The sequence below is a fragment of the Rhinoraja longicauda genome, chromosome 1 (genome assembly GCF_053455715.1).
Source record: "Rhinoraja longicauda isolate Sanriku21f chromosome 1, sRhiLon1.1, whole genome shotgun sequence".
In the NCBI taxonomy this organism is placed as follows: Eukaryota; Metazoa; Chordata; class Chondrichthyes; order Rajiformes; family Arhynchobatidae; genus Rhinoraja; species Rhinoraja longicauda.
Window position 1 is genome coordinate 141,824,634 of NC_135953.1, and position 16,775 is coordinate 141,841,408.

General features: G+C 52.4%; 1 protein-coding gene across 1 annotated transcript in view; it reads left to right on the forward strand.

The window, feature by feature from the left end:
- Positions 1–14,439, forward strand: part of LOC144593964 (RUN and FYVE domain-containing protein 2-like) — an 87,073-nt gene extending 72,634 nt beyond the window's left edge. Inside the window, exons 11-16 of the mRNA XM_078400138.1 lie at positions 3,774–3,937; positions 5,607–5,709; positions 7,082–7,167; positions 7,754–7,781; positions 9,325–9,408; positions 11,835–14,439. Coding sequence (XP_078256264.1) covers positions 3,774–3,937; positions 5,607–5,709; positions 7,082–7,167; positions 7,754–7,781; positions 9,325–9,408; positions 11,835–11,975 — 606 coding nt within the window. The 3' untranslated portion in view covers positions 11,976–14,439. The remainder of the gene's footprint in view (positions 1–3,773; positions 3,938–5,606; positions 5,710–7,081; positions 7,168–7,753; positions 7,782–9,324; positions 9,409–11,834) is intronic.
- The last annotated feature ends 2,336 nt before the right edge of the window (positions 14,440–16,775 follow it).

Genomic DNA, 16,775 nt, shown 5'->3' on the forward strand with positions numbered 1-16,775 from the left:
CCCTGTGAAATAGAAGCACAGACAACAGGTGCAGGAGGAGGCCATTTGGGCCCTTCGAGCCAGCACTGCCACTCATTGTGATCATGGCTGATCATCCACAATCAGTAACCCGTGCCTGCCTTCTCCCCATATCCCTTGATTCCACTAGCCCCTAGAGCTCTATCTAACCTCTCTTTTAAATCCATCCAATGAATTGGCCTCCACTGCCCTCTGTGGCAGAGAATTCCACAAATTCACAACTCTCTGGGTGAAAAAGTTCCTGCTCACCTCAGTTTTAAATGGCCTCCCCTTTATTCTAAGACTGTGGCACCTGGTTCTGGACTCCCCCCAACATTGGGAACATTTTTCCTGCATCGAGCTTGTCCAGTCCTTATATAATTTTATACGTCTCTATAAGATCCCCTCTCATCCTTCTAAACTCCAGTGAATACAAGCCCAGTCTTTCCAATCTTTCCTCGTATGACAGTCCTGCCATCCTGGGGATTAACCTGGTGAACCTACGCTGCACTGCCTCAATAGCAAGGACGTCCTTCCTCAAGTTAGACTGAGTTGTGTGCTTGTTGTTATTCTCCTCCCCCCCCCCCCATCTTTGCCCTAACCTACCCCTCCCCTTGCCCATGCCCTTCCCTTTAAAACCCTTCCCCCACTATGACCCTGCTGATTTCCCCCACACACCCCTTTGCCCCCCCCCCCACTGCTCCTGACAGTCCTCCCGTGGCCCAGTCTCTGGTTTCACCCCCCACCCCACTGTGATCCTGCGTGCGCCATAAGGTCATAAGGGATAGGAGTAGAATTAGGCCATTCGGCCCATCAAGCCTTCTCTTCCATTCAATCGTGGCTGATCTATCTCTCCTAACCCCATTCTCCTGCCTCCTCCCCTAAACCTCTGACACCCGCACTAATCAAGAATCTATCTCTCTCTGCCTTAAAATATCCACTGACTTGTCCCCCACAGCCGTCTATGGCAAAGAATTCCACAGATTCACCACCCTCTGACCAAAGAAATTTCTCCTCGTCTCATCTCATTCTTCCTAAATGAACATCCTTTCATTCTGAAGCTATGTCCTAGTCCGAGACTCTCCCACTAGTGGAAACATCCTCTCCACATCCACTCTATCCAGGCATTCACTATTCTGTACGTTTCAATGGGGACCCCCCTCATCCTTCTAAACTCCAGTGAGTACAGGCCCAGTGCCGACAAACACTCATCATATGTTAACCCACTCATTCTGGAATAATTCTCGTAAACCTCCTCTGGACCCTCTCCAACGCCAGCACATCCTTCCTCAGATATGGGGCCCACAATTGCTCACAATACTCCAAATGTGGTCCAACCAGTGTCTTAGAAAGCCTCAGCATTACATCCCTGTTGTTATGTTCTAGTCCTCTCGAAATTGAATTTGCCTCCTCACTACTGATTTGACTTCCTTCTGCACAGTCCCTGCTTTCTCTACACTACTTGCCCCTCCACTGATCTTCGGATCATCTGCAAACATGGCCACAAAGCCTTCAATTCCCTCGTCCAAATCATTGATATACAACGTGAAGAGTACCGCCCCAGCACCGAGCCCTGCGGAACACCGCTAGTCACTGGCAGCCAAACAGAAACACCCTCCTTTATTGCCACTCTTTGCCTTCTGCCATCCAGCCAACCTGCTATCCATGCTGGCATCTGCCCTCTGATACCAGGGGCTCTCATCTTCTTTAGCAGCCTCACATGCGGCACCTTATTAAAGACTTCTGAAAATCTAAGTAAACAACATCCACTGGCTCTCCTTTGTCCTGCTATTTACTTCTTCAAAAAATTCCAACAGATTTGCCAGGCAAGACCTCCCCTTCACAAAACCATGCTGACTTTGGCCTGTTTTATCGTGAACTTCTGAGTGCTCCGTAACCTCATCCTTTATAATGGACTCTAAAATCTAACCAACCACCGAAGTCAGGCTAAGCGGCCTGTAGTTCCCACTATTCTGCTTTGCTCCCTTCTTGTGCAGCGGGGTAATATTGGCAATTTTCCAATAATCCTGACTCTAGTGATTCCTGAAATATCCCTGTCAATGCCTCCACAATCTCTAAAGCCACCTCTTGCAGTCCACCCGGCCCAGGTGACTTATCCACCTTCAGCTTCCCCCCAGCACCTTCTCCCTGGTAATGGCCACTCCACTGACTTCCACCCCCTGACTCTTGAATTTCAGGCACATTGCTGGTGTCTTCCACTGTAAATTCACAACAGGAGCAGGAGGAGGCCATTTGGCCCTTGAGCCAGCACCGCCATTCATTGTGATCATGGCTGATCATTCCCCAACATCGGGGACATGTTTCCTGCCTCTAGCGTGTCCAATCCCTTAATAATCTTATATGTTTCAATAAGATCCCCTCTCATCTAAATTCCAGTGTACAGAAGCTAGTCGCTCCATTCTTTCAACATCTGACAGTCCCGCCAACCAGGGATTAACCTGGTGAACCTACGCTGCACTCCCTCAATAGCAAGGACGTCCTTTCCTCAAATTAGGAGACCAAAACTGCGCACAGTACTCCAGATGTGGTCTCACTAGGGCCCTGTACAACTGCAGAAGGAATTCTTTGCTCCTATACTCAACTCCTCTTGTTATGAAGGCCAACATGCCATTGGCTTTCTTCACTGCCTGCTGTACCTGCATGCTTCCTCTCAGTGACGACGGATGCAAAAAGGTTATCTAACTCCTCTGCCATTTCTATATTCCCCATTATCATTTGTCCTCCATCATTCTCCAGCTGTCCAACGTCCACTCTTGCCTCTTGCTCGTTATATACCTGAAGAAACTCTTGCTAGCCTCTGTCATATTATAGTCTAGCTTACCTTCATATATCATCCATTCTCCAAGTATTGCCACATTAGTTACCTTCTCTTGGTCTTTAAAACTTCCCAATCCTCTGGCTTCCCACTAATCGTTGCAATGCTATGTGCCTTCTCTTGTAGTTTTACACTGTCCTTGATTTTTCCTGTCAGCCACGGTCGCCTCTTTCTCCCCCTAGAATCTTTCTTCCTCTTTGGAATGAAAAGATCCTGCATCTTCCAGATTATTCCCAGAAATCCCTGCCATTGCTGTTCCAGTTTCAGCGCTGGTTCCCTCCCGTGACCCTGTGTTTGCCAGTCCCCCCGTGACCCCCTGTTTGTCATTCCCCCCCCCCGTGACCCCATGTTTGTCCCCCCCATGACCCCCTGTTTGTCAGCCCCCCCGTGACCCTATGTTTGCCCCCCGTGAGCCCGTTTATGCTGGTGACCATGTGTTTGGCCCTCCTGTTACCCCTGTGTTTGCCCCCCCCCCGTGACCCCGTGTTTGCCCCTCCTGTGACCCCCTTGTTTGACCCTTGACCCGGTGTTTGCCCCCATGACACGGTTTGCCCCGTGACCCCGTGTTTGCCCCCATGACCCGGTGTTAGCCGGTTCCCCCGTGACCCCGTGTTTGTCCTGTGACCCCGTGTTTGCCACCATGACCCGCTGTTTTCCTGTGACCCCGTGTTCCCCCCGTGACCCCGTGTTTGCCCCCTCGTGACCCCTTGTGTGCGGGTTCCCTGTGTGTGCCCCGTGTTTGCCCCCCCCGTGACCCCGTGTGTGCCCCGTGACCCGGTGTTTGCCACCATGACCCGCTGTTTTCCTGTGACCCCGTGTTCCTCCCGTGACCCCGTGTATGCCCCGTGACCCCGTGTGTGCCCCCCCCGTGACCCCGTGTGTGCCCCGTGACCCCGTGTTTGCCCCCCCCCCCCCGTGACCCGCTGTTCCCCCCGTGACCCGGTGTGTGCGGGTTTCACCCCCCCGTCTGACCCCCACCCTCAGGCTGCGCCGGGAGCTGGAGGGCCGGCGTTTGGCCGAGGTGGACAACAGGCTCCTCAAGCACGACTTTGGGGAGAAGATCATCGGCCTGGAGCACGAGGTGGACCTCCTGACAAGGCAGCGGTGGGTCAGGCCGGGGAGGGGGGGCAGGTGGTGGGGTGTGGGGCAGATGGGTGGGGGGGGCGGCGCGGGTGGGTGAGAGGGATGGTGGGTGGGTTACAGGGGGGTGGGGGGGGGAGGGGTAGGGGGGCAGGTGGGTGGGGGGGGAGTTTGGTGTGGAGGGGAGCGCAGGCTCAGACCCCAGGAACAGCTCACTCCTCTCTGCTACACATATCTCAACAGTCCTTTCACTAGAGTCGTAGAGTGATACAGTGTGGAAACAGGCCCTTCAGCCCAACTTGCCCACATGTCCCAGCTACACTAGAGTCATAGAGTGATACAGTGTGGAAACAGGCCCTTCAGCCCAACTTGCCCACACCGGCCAACATGTCCCAGCTACACTAGTCCCACTTGCCTGCGCTTGGTCCATATCCCTCCAAACCTGTCCTATCCATGTACCTGTCTACCTGTTTCTTAAACGATGGGATGATGGTGTGGCAAATTGGATTAGTAAATATGCAGATGATACTAAGATAGGTGGAGTAGTTAATAATGAAGTAGAGTTTCAAAGTCTACAGAGAGACTTGGGCCTTTTGGAAGGGTGGCTGAAAGATGGCAGATGGAGTTTAATGCTGATAAGTGTGAGGTGCTGCATTTTGGTAGGACAAATCAAAATAGGACGTACAGGGTAAATGGTAGGGAATTGAGGAATGCTGTGGAACAGAGGGATCTGGGAATAACTGTGCATTGTTCCCTGAAGGTGGAATCTCATGTGGATAGGGTGGTGAAGAAGGCGTTTGGTATGCTTGCCTTTATAAATCAGAGCATCGAATATAGAAGTTGGGATGTAATGTTAAAATTGTACAGGGCATTGGTGAGGCCGAATCTGGAGTATGGTGTGCAGTTCTGGTCGCCAAATTATAGGAAGGATGTCGACAAAATGGAGAGGGTACAGAGGAGATTTACTAGAATGTTGCCTGGGTTTCAGCACTTAAGCTACAGAGAGAGGTTGAACAGGTTGGGTCTTTATTCTTTGGAGCGTAGAAGGTTGAGGGGGGACTTGATAGAGGTTTTTAAAATTTTAAGAGGGACGGACAGAGTTGACGTGGGTAAGCTTTTCCCTTTGAGAGTGGGGAAGATTCCAACAAGGGGACATAGCTTCAGAATTGAGGGACAATAGTTTAGGGGTAACATGAGGGGGAACTTCTTTACTCAGAGGGTGGTGGCTGTATGGAATGGGCTTCCGGTGGAAGTGGTGGAGGCAGGCTCGATTTTATTATTTAAGAGTAAATTGGATAGGTATATGGATAAGAGGGGATTGGAGGGTTATGGTCTGAGAGCAGGTAGATGAGACTAGGTCAGAGAAAGTGGTCGGCGTGGACTGGTAGGGCCGAACGGGCCTGTTTCCGTGCTGTAGTTGTTATATGGTTATATGGGATAGTCCCAGCCTCGACTACCCCCTCTGGCAGCTTGTTCCATACACCCACCACCCTCTGTGTGAAAAAGTTACCCCTGGGATTCCTATTAAATCTTTTCCCCTTCACCTTGAACCTATGTCCTCTGGTTCTCGATTCCCCTACTCTGGGTCCACGGTGCTCTGTTCCTCTCATGGTGTTTTGCACGCGTGCTGCGTGTGGGTGGGTAGCGTGTGCGTGCGTGGGCTGGGTCTGACCCTCTCTCCCTCTCTCCCCAGTGCCGTGTTGCAGACGTGTTTAAAGGAGCAGAGTGTGGCTGGGCAGCTAGGCTCAGAGACAGGAGTGGGGGGCAGGCTGCCGGAGACCACCGACATCCGGAGGGTGAGTCTGGCCGGGGAACCGGGGAACCTCGAGGTTTACTCGGCAAGAGTCAGGAGAGTTTTATTGTCGTGTGTCCCAGATAGAACAGTGAGATTCTTACTTGCAGCAGCACAACACAACATGTAAACGTAGTGCACTGGAAACACTATGATAAACGAGAGAGAAAGCTCAGATTATATATATATATATATATATATATATATATTCACCGGAGTTTAGAAGGATGAGAGGGGATCTTATAGAAACGTATAAAATTATAAAAGGACTAGACAAGCTAGATGCAGGAAAAACATTCCCAATGTTGTGGGAGTCCAGAACCAGGGGCCACAGTCTAAGAATAAAGGGGAGGCCATTTAAAACTGAGGTGAGAAAAAAACATTTTCACCTGGAGAGTTGTGAATTTGTGGAATTCTCTGCCACAGAAGGCAGTGGAGGCCAATTCTCTGGATGAAATTAAAAGAGAGTTAGATAGAGCTCTAGGGGCTAGTGGAATCAAGGGGTATGGGGAGAAGGCAGGCACGGGTTACTGATTGTGGATGATCAGCCATGATCACAATGAATGGCGGTGCTGGCTCGAAGGGCCAAACAGCCTCCTCCTGCACCTATTTTCAATGTTTCTATGTCTATGTTTCTATATATATATATATATATATATACACACACACACACACACATACACATAAAAAACAAACAATAATAGTGCATTAATAGTCTATTGTAGTTCAGAGCTTATTGATGTTCAAGAGCCTGATGGTTGCTGGGAAGAAGCTGTTCCTGAACCTGGAGGTCACGGTTTTCAGGCTCCTGGACCTTCTTCCCCATGGTAGCAGCGAGATGGGAGCGTGGCCAGGGTGGTGTGGGTCAGTGAGAGTGTGGGTCAGTGTGTGGGTCAGTGAGAGTGTGGCCAGGGTGGTGTGGGTCAGTGAGAGTGTGGCCAGGGTGGTGTGGGTCAGTGAGAATGTGGCCAGGGTGGTGTGGGTCAGTGAGAGTGTGGCCAGGGTGGTGTGGGTCAGTGAGAGTGTGGCCAGGGTGGTGTGGGTCAGTGAGAGTGTGGCCAGGGTGGTGTGGGTCTCTGATGATGCTGGCTGCCTTTTTGAGGCAGTGACTCCAGTAGATCCCTTCGATGGTGGGGAGGTCAGTCCATGATGGGCCTTCGATGGTGGGGAGGTCAGTCCATGATGGGCCTTCGATGGTGGGGGGGGGGTCAGTGTGTGATGGGCCTTTGATGGTGGAGGGGTCAGTGTGTGATGGGCCTTTGATGGTGGGGGGGGTCAGTACAGTGATGGAGCAGGCAGTGTCCACCACACTCTGCAGTCTCCTTCGCTCCTGGGCGTTCGAGTTGCTGACCGGAGACTTTGTGATAACGTTACAGGAACTGGAGGAGCTTCGGAAAGAGAACCAGCAGCTCTGGCAGGCCAAGGAGGGCCGAGTTGCCAATGGCTCCCATGTCGTGCGCAGGTAGGCTAGTCTTCATCCCCAACTCTCAGATTGATGAGCAAAACCACGAGCTAATCTGAGGAAGGACATCCTTGCTATTGAGGCAGTGCAGCGGAGGTTCACCAGGTTAATCCCCAGGATGGTGGGACTGTCATATGAGGAAAGATTGGAAAGACTGGGCTTGTATTCACTGGAGTTTAGAAGGATGAGAGGGGATCTTATAGAGACGTATAAAATTATAAAAGGACTGGACAAGCTAGATGCAGGAAAAATGTTCCCAATGTTGGGGGAGTCCAGAACCAGGGGCCACAGTCTAAGAATAAATGGGAGGCTGTTTAAAATTAGGTGAAAAGAAACTTTTTCACCCAGAGAGTTGTGAATTTGTGGAATTCTCTGCCACAGAGGGCAGTGGAGGCCAATTCATTGGATGAATTTAAGAGAGAGTTAGATAGAGCTCTAGGGGCTAGTGGAATCAAGGGATATGGGGAGAAGGCAGGCACAGGTTACTGATTGTGGATGATCAGCCATGATCACAATGAATGGCTCGTAGGGCCAAATGGCCTCCTCCTGCACCTGTTTAAAGTATTTCCTTTTTGCATATTCTCAGGTCAAATTCAGGAACAGAGGCAGAAACTGTAAGTAGATTATATGATACTTTCAATAATCTCACACACACAGGAGGGGTATCAAGAGGACATAGGTTTAAGGTGAGGGGGCAAAAGATTTACTAGGAGCCGGAGGGGCAACTTTTTCCACACAGAGGGTGGTGGGTGTATGGAACGAGCTGCCGGAGGAGGAGGAGGTGGTTGAGGCTGGGACTGCCACAGCAGTTAAAAGACATTTAGACAGGTACATGGACAGGGCTTTGGAGGGACATGGGCCAAGCGCAGGCAGGTGGGAGCATTGGATTGGTCGGCACCCTTCTTCAGACCGGCTCTGAGGTGAAACGTCACCTGTCCACTCCCTCCACAGATGCTGCCTGTCCCGCTGAGCTCCTCCAACACATCTAAAAGATACTTACACGACCTGTGGACCCAGAGTCCAAACCTCTCCTGCACTGATAAACTTCTGAACACAATGTTATTTACCCCCAAAAGTGCTCAGCAAGATCCGAGGGTCGAGGGTCGAGGGTCACCGCCGCCAGGCTCGGCAACGCCCCCCCCCCAAAACAGCACACGCACACACAGTTACTGGGCCCCGCAACCCTCCCCCCCAACAGCACACGCACATGGATACCGGGCCCCGCACCCCTCCCCCAACTGCACACGCACACATGGATACCAGGCCCCGCAAACCCCCCCCCCTCCCCTAACTGCACACACACACGGATACAGGGCCCCGCAACCCTCCCCCAACTGCACACGCACACACACGGATACCGGGCACGGCAACCATCCCCCAACTGATGATCCGTGGACCTGTTCCCAGATGGGGAGGTATCCCCTGGGGCTGGAGGCGGGCGAAGGGGGACAGGAAAGGGGAGAGGGAGCCTCTCACCCCGGGCCCCAGGCAGCCATCGCGGCGACCAGCAGCAGGAGAGCGGACGCAAGGCGCCGTCGCATGTTCGTCCTGCCGGCGGCCATCTTCTTTGACCTTCTCCCTGACGCCGCGCTGCACCATGGGAGGAAGGTCCGCGCTGCACCATGGGAGGAAGGTCAGGCGCGGGGCATGCTGGGACGTGCGCCGGTCCTCCCCGGCAACGCTCGCACAACCGCGCACACGCGGATCCGGCGGAGATGTTTACTTTATGAGGGATGTGTCCAAAATACAGCCAAAACCGTACACGACAGCGCACCAATTTGAACGACACTTGAAACTGCACACCGCAGGCGAATGGGGAGTAAGGTGGGCCTGAAATTGTTGTGCTATCGTGCACCGTTTTGGCTGTATTTCGGGTACATACATACAAGATGAGACTTTTAGTTATATAGATAGATTTGTACAGATACTTGGATAGGAATGGCACAGAGGGATTTGGGCCAAATGCAGGCAGGTTGGACTGGCGTAGATGGGGCAGTTGGGTTGGCATGTGTGAGTTGGGCTGAAGGGCCTGTTTCCACACCGTGTGGCTACAGCACTGCCTGACTTGGTTGACGGGGAGTTGGGCTGACCATGATTGTGCTGTCTGGCTCTCTGACCATGAGCTGGAGGGTCTAACACTTGCACTGCTTCTCACAGGAGTCTGGCGACTTGGTGCGGCCGAGGGAAGAGAACGTGATTTGCAAACTGTGTCAGGAGGCAGCCTCGCTAACCAAACCCAAGGTACCGCAGTGATCTGCCGGGAGCTCACTTTGTGTTGTTTATCTTGGCGGCACGGTGGCGCAGCGGTAGAGTTGCTGCCTTACGGCGAATGCAGCGCCGGAGACCCGGGTTCCATCCCGACTACGGGCGCCGTCTGTACGGAGTTTGTACGTTCTCCCCGTGACCTGCGTGGGTTTTCTCTGGGTGCTTCGGTTTCCTCCCACACTCCAAAGACGTGCAGGTTTGTAGGTTAATTGGTTTGCGTAAATGGCCCCGAGTGTCCAGGACAGTGCTGGTGTATGCGGGGATCGCTGGTCAGTGTGGAATCAGTGGGCCGAAGGGCCTGTTACCGCACTGTATCTCTAAACTAAACTAAACTGTGACCACTGTCCTCACTGGCCCTGTCCACAATCTGCTGAGGAAGGGGTTATTTTAATAAAAACTTGTCTTTGGAAGTCGTGTGGCAGCGTGTTAGCCTGGGGAACGGTCCCAACCCGAAATGTCTCCTATTCATGCTCCTGACCGGATTATTTACTCCAGCACTTTGCGTGTTTTCACATTGTAGACCAGCATCTGCAGTTCCTTTTTTCTGCAGCTGTTTAGGACTGTGGTCGGGCTGCATGTGGAGTACTGCGTGCAGTTCCAGTCGCCCCCATTACAGGAATGTGTGGGGGCTTTGGAGAGGGGGCAGAGGGGGTTTACCTGGATTAGAGGGTTCCAGCTACAGGGAGAGGGTGGACTGACTGGGAATGTTTTCTCTGGAACACGGGAGATAGTGGAACCTGAATGAGGTTCATAAAAATGTATATCAGCCAAAACATTATGACCTGATGAGCCAAAACATTACAACCACCTGCCTGATATGACCTCCCAACTGAGTGTACTGTCGAACATCTGTTTGCCATCACTCCTTGAGTGCGTTTGGTTACAGTGGCAGTGAGCAACGGTAATCACCAAACTCAACTCCCGAGCATGTTTTTTTCCACGATGTAAACCCTTTTAGAGATACAGCGCGGAAACAGGCCCTTCGGCCCACCAGGTCCGCGCCGCCCAGCGATCCCCGCACATTAACACTATCCTACACCCACTAGGGACAATTTTTACATTTACCCAGCCAATTAATCTACAAACCTACACGTCTTTGGAGTGTGGGAGGAAACCGAAGATCTCGGAGAAAACCCACACAGGTCACGGGGAGAACGTACAAACTCCGTACAGACAGCACCCGTAGTCAGGATGGAACCCGGGTCTCCGGCGCTGCATTCGCTGTAAGGCCGCAACTCTACCGCTGCACCACCGTGACCGCCCTGATGGGATGGGACATGTTGGTTGGTGTGGGCAAGTTCACAAGTGATGGGAGCAGAATTAGGCCAATTAGTAATTGAGGCATGTACTATAACAACATTCAAAAGGCATTTGGACAGGTACATGGATAAGAAAGTTGTAGAGGGATAAGGGCCAAACATGGACAGGTGGGACTGGTATAGATGGGACATGTTAGTTGGCACGGGCAAGTTGGGCCGAAGGGCCTATTTCCGTGCTGTGTGACTGACTATTTAATAGGAACTTGAGGGGCAACTTTTTCACACAGAGGGTGGTGGGTGTATGGAACGATCTGCCAGAGGAGGTAGTTGAGGCTGGGACTACAACAACATTTAAGAGAAACTTGGGCAGGGACATGGATAGGAAAGGATAATAATTAATTGTTAAAGGGATTGGACACGTTAGAGGCAGGAAACATGTTCCCAATGTTGGGGGAGTCCAGAACCAGGGGCTACAGTTTAAGAATAAGGGGTAGGCCACTTAGAACGGAGAAGAGGAAAAAATCTTTTCACTCAGAGTTGTGAATCTGTGGAATTCTGCCGCAGAAGGCAGTGGAGGCCAATTCTCTGAATGCATTCAAGAGAGAGTTAGCTCTTAAGGATAGCGGAGTCAGGGGGTATGGGGAGAAGGCAGGAACGGGGTACTGATTGTGAATGATCAGCCATGATCACAGTGAATGGCGGTGCTGGCTCGAAGGGCCACCTCCTGCACCTATTGTTTGGAGAGATATGGGTCAGACGTGGGCAGGTGGGACAGGTGTAGATGTGTACGGGTTAGACGTGGGCAGGTGGGACTGGTGTACTGGGGCGTGGGTCAAACGTGGGCAGGTGGGACAGGTGTATATGTGTACGGGTCAGACGTGGGCAGGTGGGACTGGTGTACTGGGGCGTGGGTCAAACGTGGGCAGGTGGGACAGGTGTATATGTGTACGGGTCAGACGTGGGCAGGTGGGACTGATGTACTGGGGCGTGGGTCAAACGTGGGCAGGTGGGACAGGTGTATGTGTACGGGTCAGACGTGGGCAGGTGGGACTGATGTACTGGGGCGTGTTGGTGGGTGGGTGTGGGTGAGTTGATTCTGTGCTGTGTGGCAGTGAGTATAAACTGTTGTCCTTTCCATTGCAGAAGCTGTGCAGCAACTGTGGGGGCATGTTCTGTGGCGGGTGTGCTGCCAACACGCTACCCCTGCCCTCCTCCCTGCAGCCCGTGTGCGTGTGCGACACCTGCCATGCGGCACTGCTGGCACAGTACGCACCACCACCCTGAGGGTGCCCGCCCGTGCCCGCTGACAACCGCTGCTACCTCCGCAGTGCCGGGCAGCCAGGGCCTGCTGCTCACTCCCACCTCTTCTCACAACCTCTCCTGGAAACATGGTTGGGAGGCGTGCACCCTCGTTCATCGTCTCCGTGACTCTTCAGGACCACCGTCCGTCCACTGGGACATCCGTCGTTCGGGACGTTCATCGTCCAGCCCAGTCCACGTCAGATCTGGGGGGCTGGAGACCACCTCTGTGTGGTCGGTCAAAGTCCGACACCCTGTCTTTGAACTCTGGCAACGCGGTTTAAACCAGTGCCAGACGAGACAGGATTTCCCAATGGGGTTGTATGGTGAGTGACCGAGCCAACCTCCAAAATGATACCCACACAGAGAGTGCTGGAGTCACTCAGCGGGTCAAGCAGCTTCTCTGGAGGACATGCGCAGGTGACGTTACGGGTTGAGTCTGAAGAAGGGTCTCGCTCGCCCCGACTTGTCGCCCATCCTTGCTCTCCAGAATCACAGATGCTGCCTGTCCCGCTGAGTTACCCCAGCAACTTGTGTGTGCATCTGCTGTTCGATGTTCCTGCATCTCAGCGGATACAATAGGTTCTCCAGCCCACCCACATCCCTCCCTCCCTCCCCCCGCCCTCAGAGGGCCACGGAGAGACCAGCATTCATCTTGCACAGTCCTGATCCTGGTCCCTGGTTCTTTGCCCGAATGTGATTGTTTGATTGTGCAGACTGTATGTAACAACCTAGACTGTAACAGGCTGGACTGAGCCCCAAGACGGCTGGATCGCTCACCGTTCCATCCCATTATCTTGCTCTCGTGTCAGTGAATACTTTCTTCTGTGCAAACTTTGTAAACCAGCGTGCTTTTGAAAAGGGAACAGGCAGCATTGCTGGTGAGGTGATGAGCTGCCTGTCTGGAGGATTTCCACACTCTTGGCTTCTGGCTTTCAGCGTCGAATGTTTTTCAGCAAGAGTACTGATCAGACAGGACCCCTCTTGTGGGCACTGTGATGTACACCGACCGACCGCTGCATTCACAACTGGTGTCACCATGTCAACGCAGTTTAAATTAAATCAAGGACAGGTATTTTCTTAACAAGCTCCTCTCTTTAATGGGACTTGAATGATTAAATGTGTGCAAATCATTGATTAATGACCAAATATATCTTGTTAATTGTTATTAGGAGAAAAACGGCAGATGCTGGTCTAAATCGAAGGTAGACACAAAATGCTGGAGTAACTCAGCGGGTCAGGCAGCATCTCTGGAGAACATGGACACAGAGTGCTGGAGTAACTCAGCGGGTCAGGCAGCATCTCTGGAGAACATGGACACAGAGTGCTGGAGTAACTCAGTGGGTCAGGCAGCATCTCTGGAGAACATGGACACAGAGTGCTGGAGTAACTCAGCGGGTCAGGCAGCATCTCTGGAGAACATGGACACAGAGTGCTGGAGTAACTCAGTGGGTCAGGCAGCATCTCTGGAGGACATGGACACAGAGTGCTGGAGTAACTCAGTGGGTCAGGCAGCATCTCTGGAGAACATGGACACAGAGTGCTGGAGTAACTCAGTGGGTCAGGCAGCATCTCTGGAGGACATGGACACAGAGTGCTGGAGTGACTCAGTGGGTCAGGCAGCATCTCTGGAGAGAGGGAGACAAAGGGCCTCGCTCGACCCGCTGAGTCACGCATTCCTTCTCTCCTGAGAATTTGCCTGACCCGCTGAGTCGCTCACTCCAGCATTTTGTGTCCACCTTCTTTGATATTGTTCGAGTTGGCTGTTTTTCTTGAGTGTACTAAACATCAATATTGGTATTTGTCGACTCATGCCCTCTACATAAAACTGGACAACTGTTCTGAGGAATTTTGCACTGCATTTGGGGATGAGAACTAGAATATCGTTGTGTGGAGGAGTATTATATGTTGCTTGTCCTCCAACTCTCTGGGTTCAACTGGAAGTCTTGATGTTTGCTGTTTGTTGAATGAATAAACGTCCGCTTTGTGCATTGAACTGCTGAGAGCTGTGGTTTCTGTCCGGGTCATTCAGCACGGAGACAGGCCCTTCGGCCCGACTCAGCCATGCCCCACCTACACTAGCCCCGTTTGGCCCATAACTCTTTCCTGTCCATGTACCTCTCCAAATGTGTTTTATATGTTGTGTTAGAACCTGCCTCAACTTCCTCCTTTAGATTTGGCTTTAGAGGCACAGCCTGGAAACGGGCCCTTCCATGAGTGCGTGCCAACTCCAGACAAAATTACAAGAGCGCACTTGAAATCCCCCGTGGAAGTCCGCCTGGAAATACGGTGCCTGGACCGGGTCAGGCGGCCGATCACCACCTCATTGGGACTTCCGCGCCGACTGGCGGGGCGAGTAGCGCCCTCTGCGGGCGGGGCTCTGGAACCCCGGCCCGGCAGATCCGTGTCCGAGGCCGACTTTGTGGGCCGGTATCTCGGCCCCTCCCTCGGTGGCCGAGGCGGAACGTTCCGGTACGGTCGGACTGCTCTCGCAGGCCGCAGCCTCTTGGCCCGACAACACGGATAATCCGGCGAGGCTCTGGAACCACTGGTGCCGGAAAATCAGCCGTGAACCCGGGGTGGGACAAGATTCGGAATTCCATTGCCACCATTGTGGGGGTTGGGGCTGGGCACAGCAGAGATGTGTTGGGTGGTGACTCCAGTGGATTGTCACCTTGTGGTGGTGGAGAAGCTCGTGTGGTCCTGAGAGCGATGCCGTCTGGAGCCACGCTCCTGGTAGGGTCACCCATGGCAGTAAGGTTGAGGGGGAGGTCCCTGACAAAGAGCAATCCAACCAAGACCTCAACGGTGGAACAGGCGGAGGGAGGAGGATGGCGGCTGACTTTAGTGGAGCGTCACAACGGCTGGGAAGGCGGATGGATGAAGGCTGCGGCAGAAAAGGGTCCCCGGTCGTCTTGGACCACGCCACTGGATCCTGACCCAGATCTGTCAAGGACCGTGTGGTGGCTGTCTGTGCACCAGTCTCCCCACGTTAAACAAAGTCACGCACAGGCGTCCGACCCTATGGAGAGGACAGTCACACTCGCTTCCAGTGACTGCCGATGGTGATGACTCCAGACATTGATCAATGCCCTTGGGAATCACATTACTCTGTGCTACAGTTTGCAAAAACAGAATGAGTTATTAAATGGAGCAAGAAAGTCTCTGTGCTGGTCCCAATATAACTGCACTGCCTTTTAAGTGTTTTCCACCCATAAATCTATTATTGGGAACTGTCTACACTGCACAACAATATTCATTCTTTCCCTTGGCTTTATTCAATGATACTTTATCAGGATGTGTCAGAAGGAACTGCAGATGCTGGTTTACACCGAAGATAGACACAAAATGCTGGAGTAACTCAGCGGGACAGGCAGCATCTCTGGAGAAAAGGAATGGGTGACATTTCAGGTGGAGACCCGAAACTTCAGACTGAAGAAGCATCTCGACCCAAAACGTCACCCGTTCCTTCTCTCCAGAGATGCTGCCTGAGCCGCTGAGTTACTCCAGCACTCTGTGTCCATGTTCTCCAGAGATGCTGCCTGACCCGCTGAGTTACTCCAGCACTCTGTGTCCATGTTCTCCAGAGATGCTGCCTGACCCGCTGAGTTACTCCAGCACTCTGTGTCCATGTTCTCCAGAGATGCTGCCTGACCCGCTGAGTTACTCCAGCACTCTGTGTCTCTACATTATTGTCACATATACCGAGGTACAGTGAAATGCTTTGTTTTGCACACAACCTAGTAAAATCATACAGCACACCTCATTTAGACAGTACACAAGAGTATCCACATGTTTAGTTTAGAGATACAGCGCTGAAACAGGCCCTTCGGCCCACCGGGTCCGCGCCAACCAGCGATCCCCGTACATTAACACTATCCTACACCCACTAGGGACAATGTTTACATTTACCAAGCCAATTAACCTACAAACCTGCACGTCTTTGGAGTGTGGGAGGAAACCGAAGATCTCGGAGAAAACCCACGCAGGTCACGGGGAGAACGTACAAACTCCGTACAGACAGCGCCCGTAGTCGGGATGGAACCCGGGTCTCTGGCGCTGCATTCGCTGTAAGGCAGCAACTCTACCGCTGCGGCACCGTGTCTGGTGCTGACTAAGTTACAAGTCTGCCTATTGTAGTCAAGTCAAGTCAAGTCAAATTTATTTGTCACATACACATACTCGATGTGCAGTGAAATGAAAGTGGCAATGCCTGCGGGTTGTGCACAAAAAGAATTACAGTTACAGCATATAAATAAAGTTAATAAGTTACTAAACATAGCACAAAAAGTGTCGACAAAAATTTAGTCTCTGGGGTTATAATAGTTAACAGTCCTGATGGCCTGTGGGAAGAAGCTCCGTCTCATCCTCTCCGTTTTCACAGCGTGACAGCGGAGGCGTTTGCCTGATCGTAGCATCTGGAACAGTCCGTTACTGGGGTGGCAGGGGTCCCTCATGATCTTGTTTGCTCTGGATCTGCACCTCCTGATGTATAGGTCCTGCAGGGGGGCGAGTGTAGTTCCCATGGTGCGTTCTGCCGAACGCACTACTCTCTGCAGGGCCATCCTGTCCTGGGCAGAGCTGTTCCCAAACCAGACTGTAATGTTGCCGGACAGGATGCTCTCTACAGCCCCAGAGTAGAAGCAATGAAGGATCCTCAGAGACACTCTGAATTTCCTCAGTTGTCAGGTGGTAAAGGCGCTGCTTTGCCTTACCCACCAGTGCGGCAATGTGCGTTGCCCACGTCAGATCCTCTGCGATGCGGACTCCCAAGTATTTGAAACT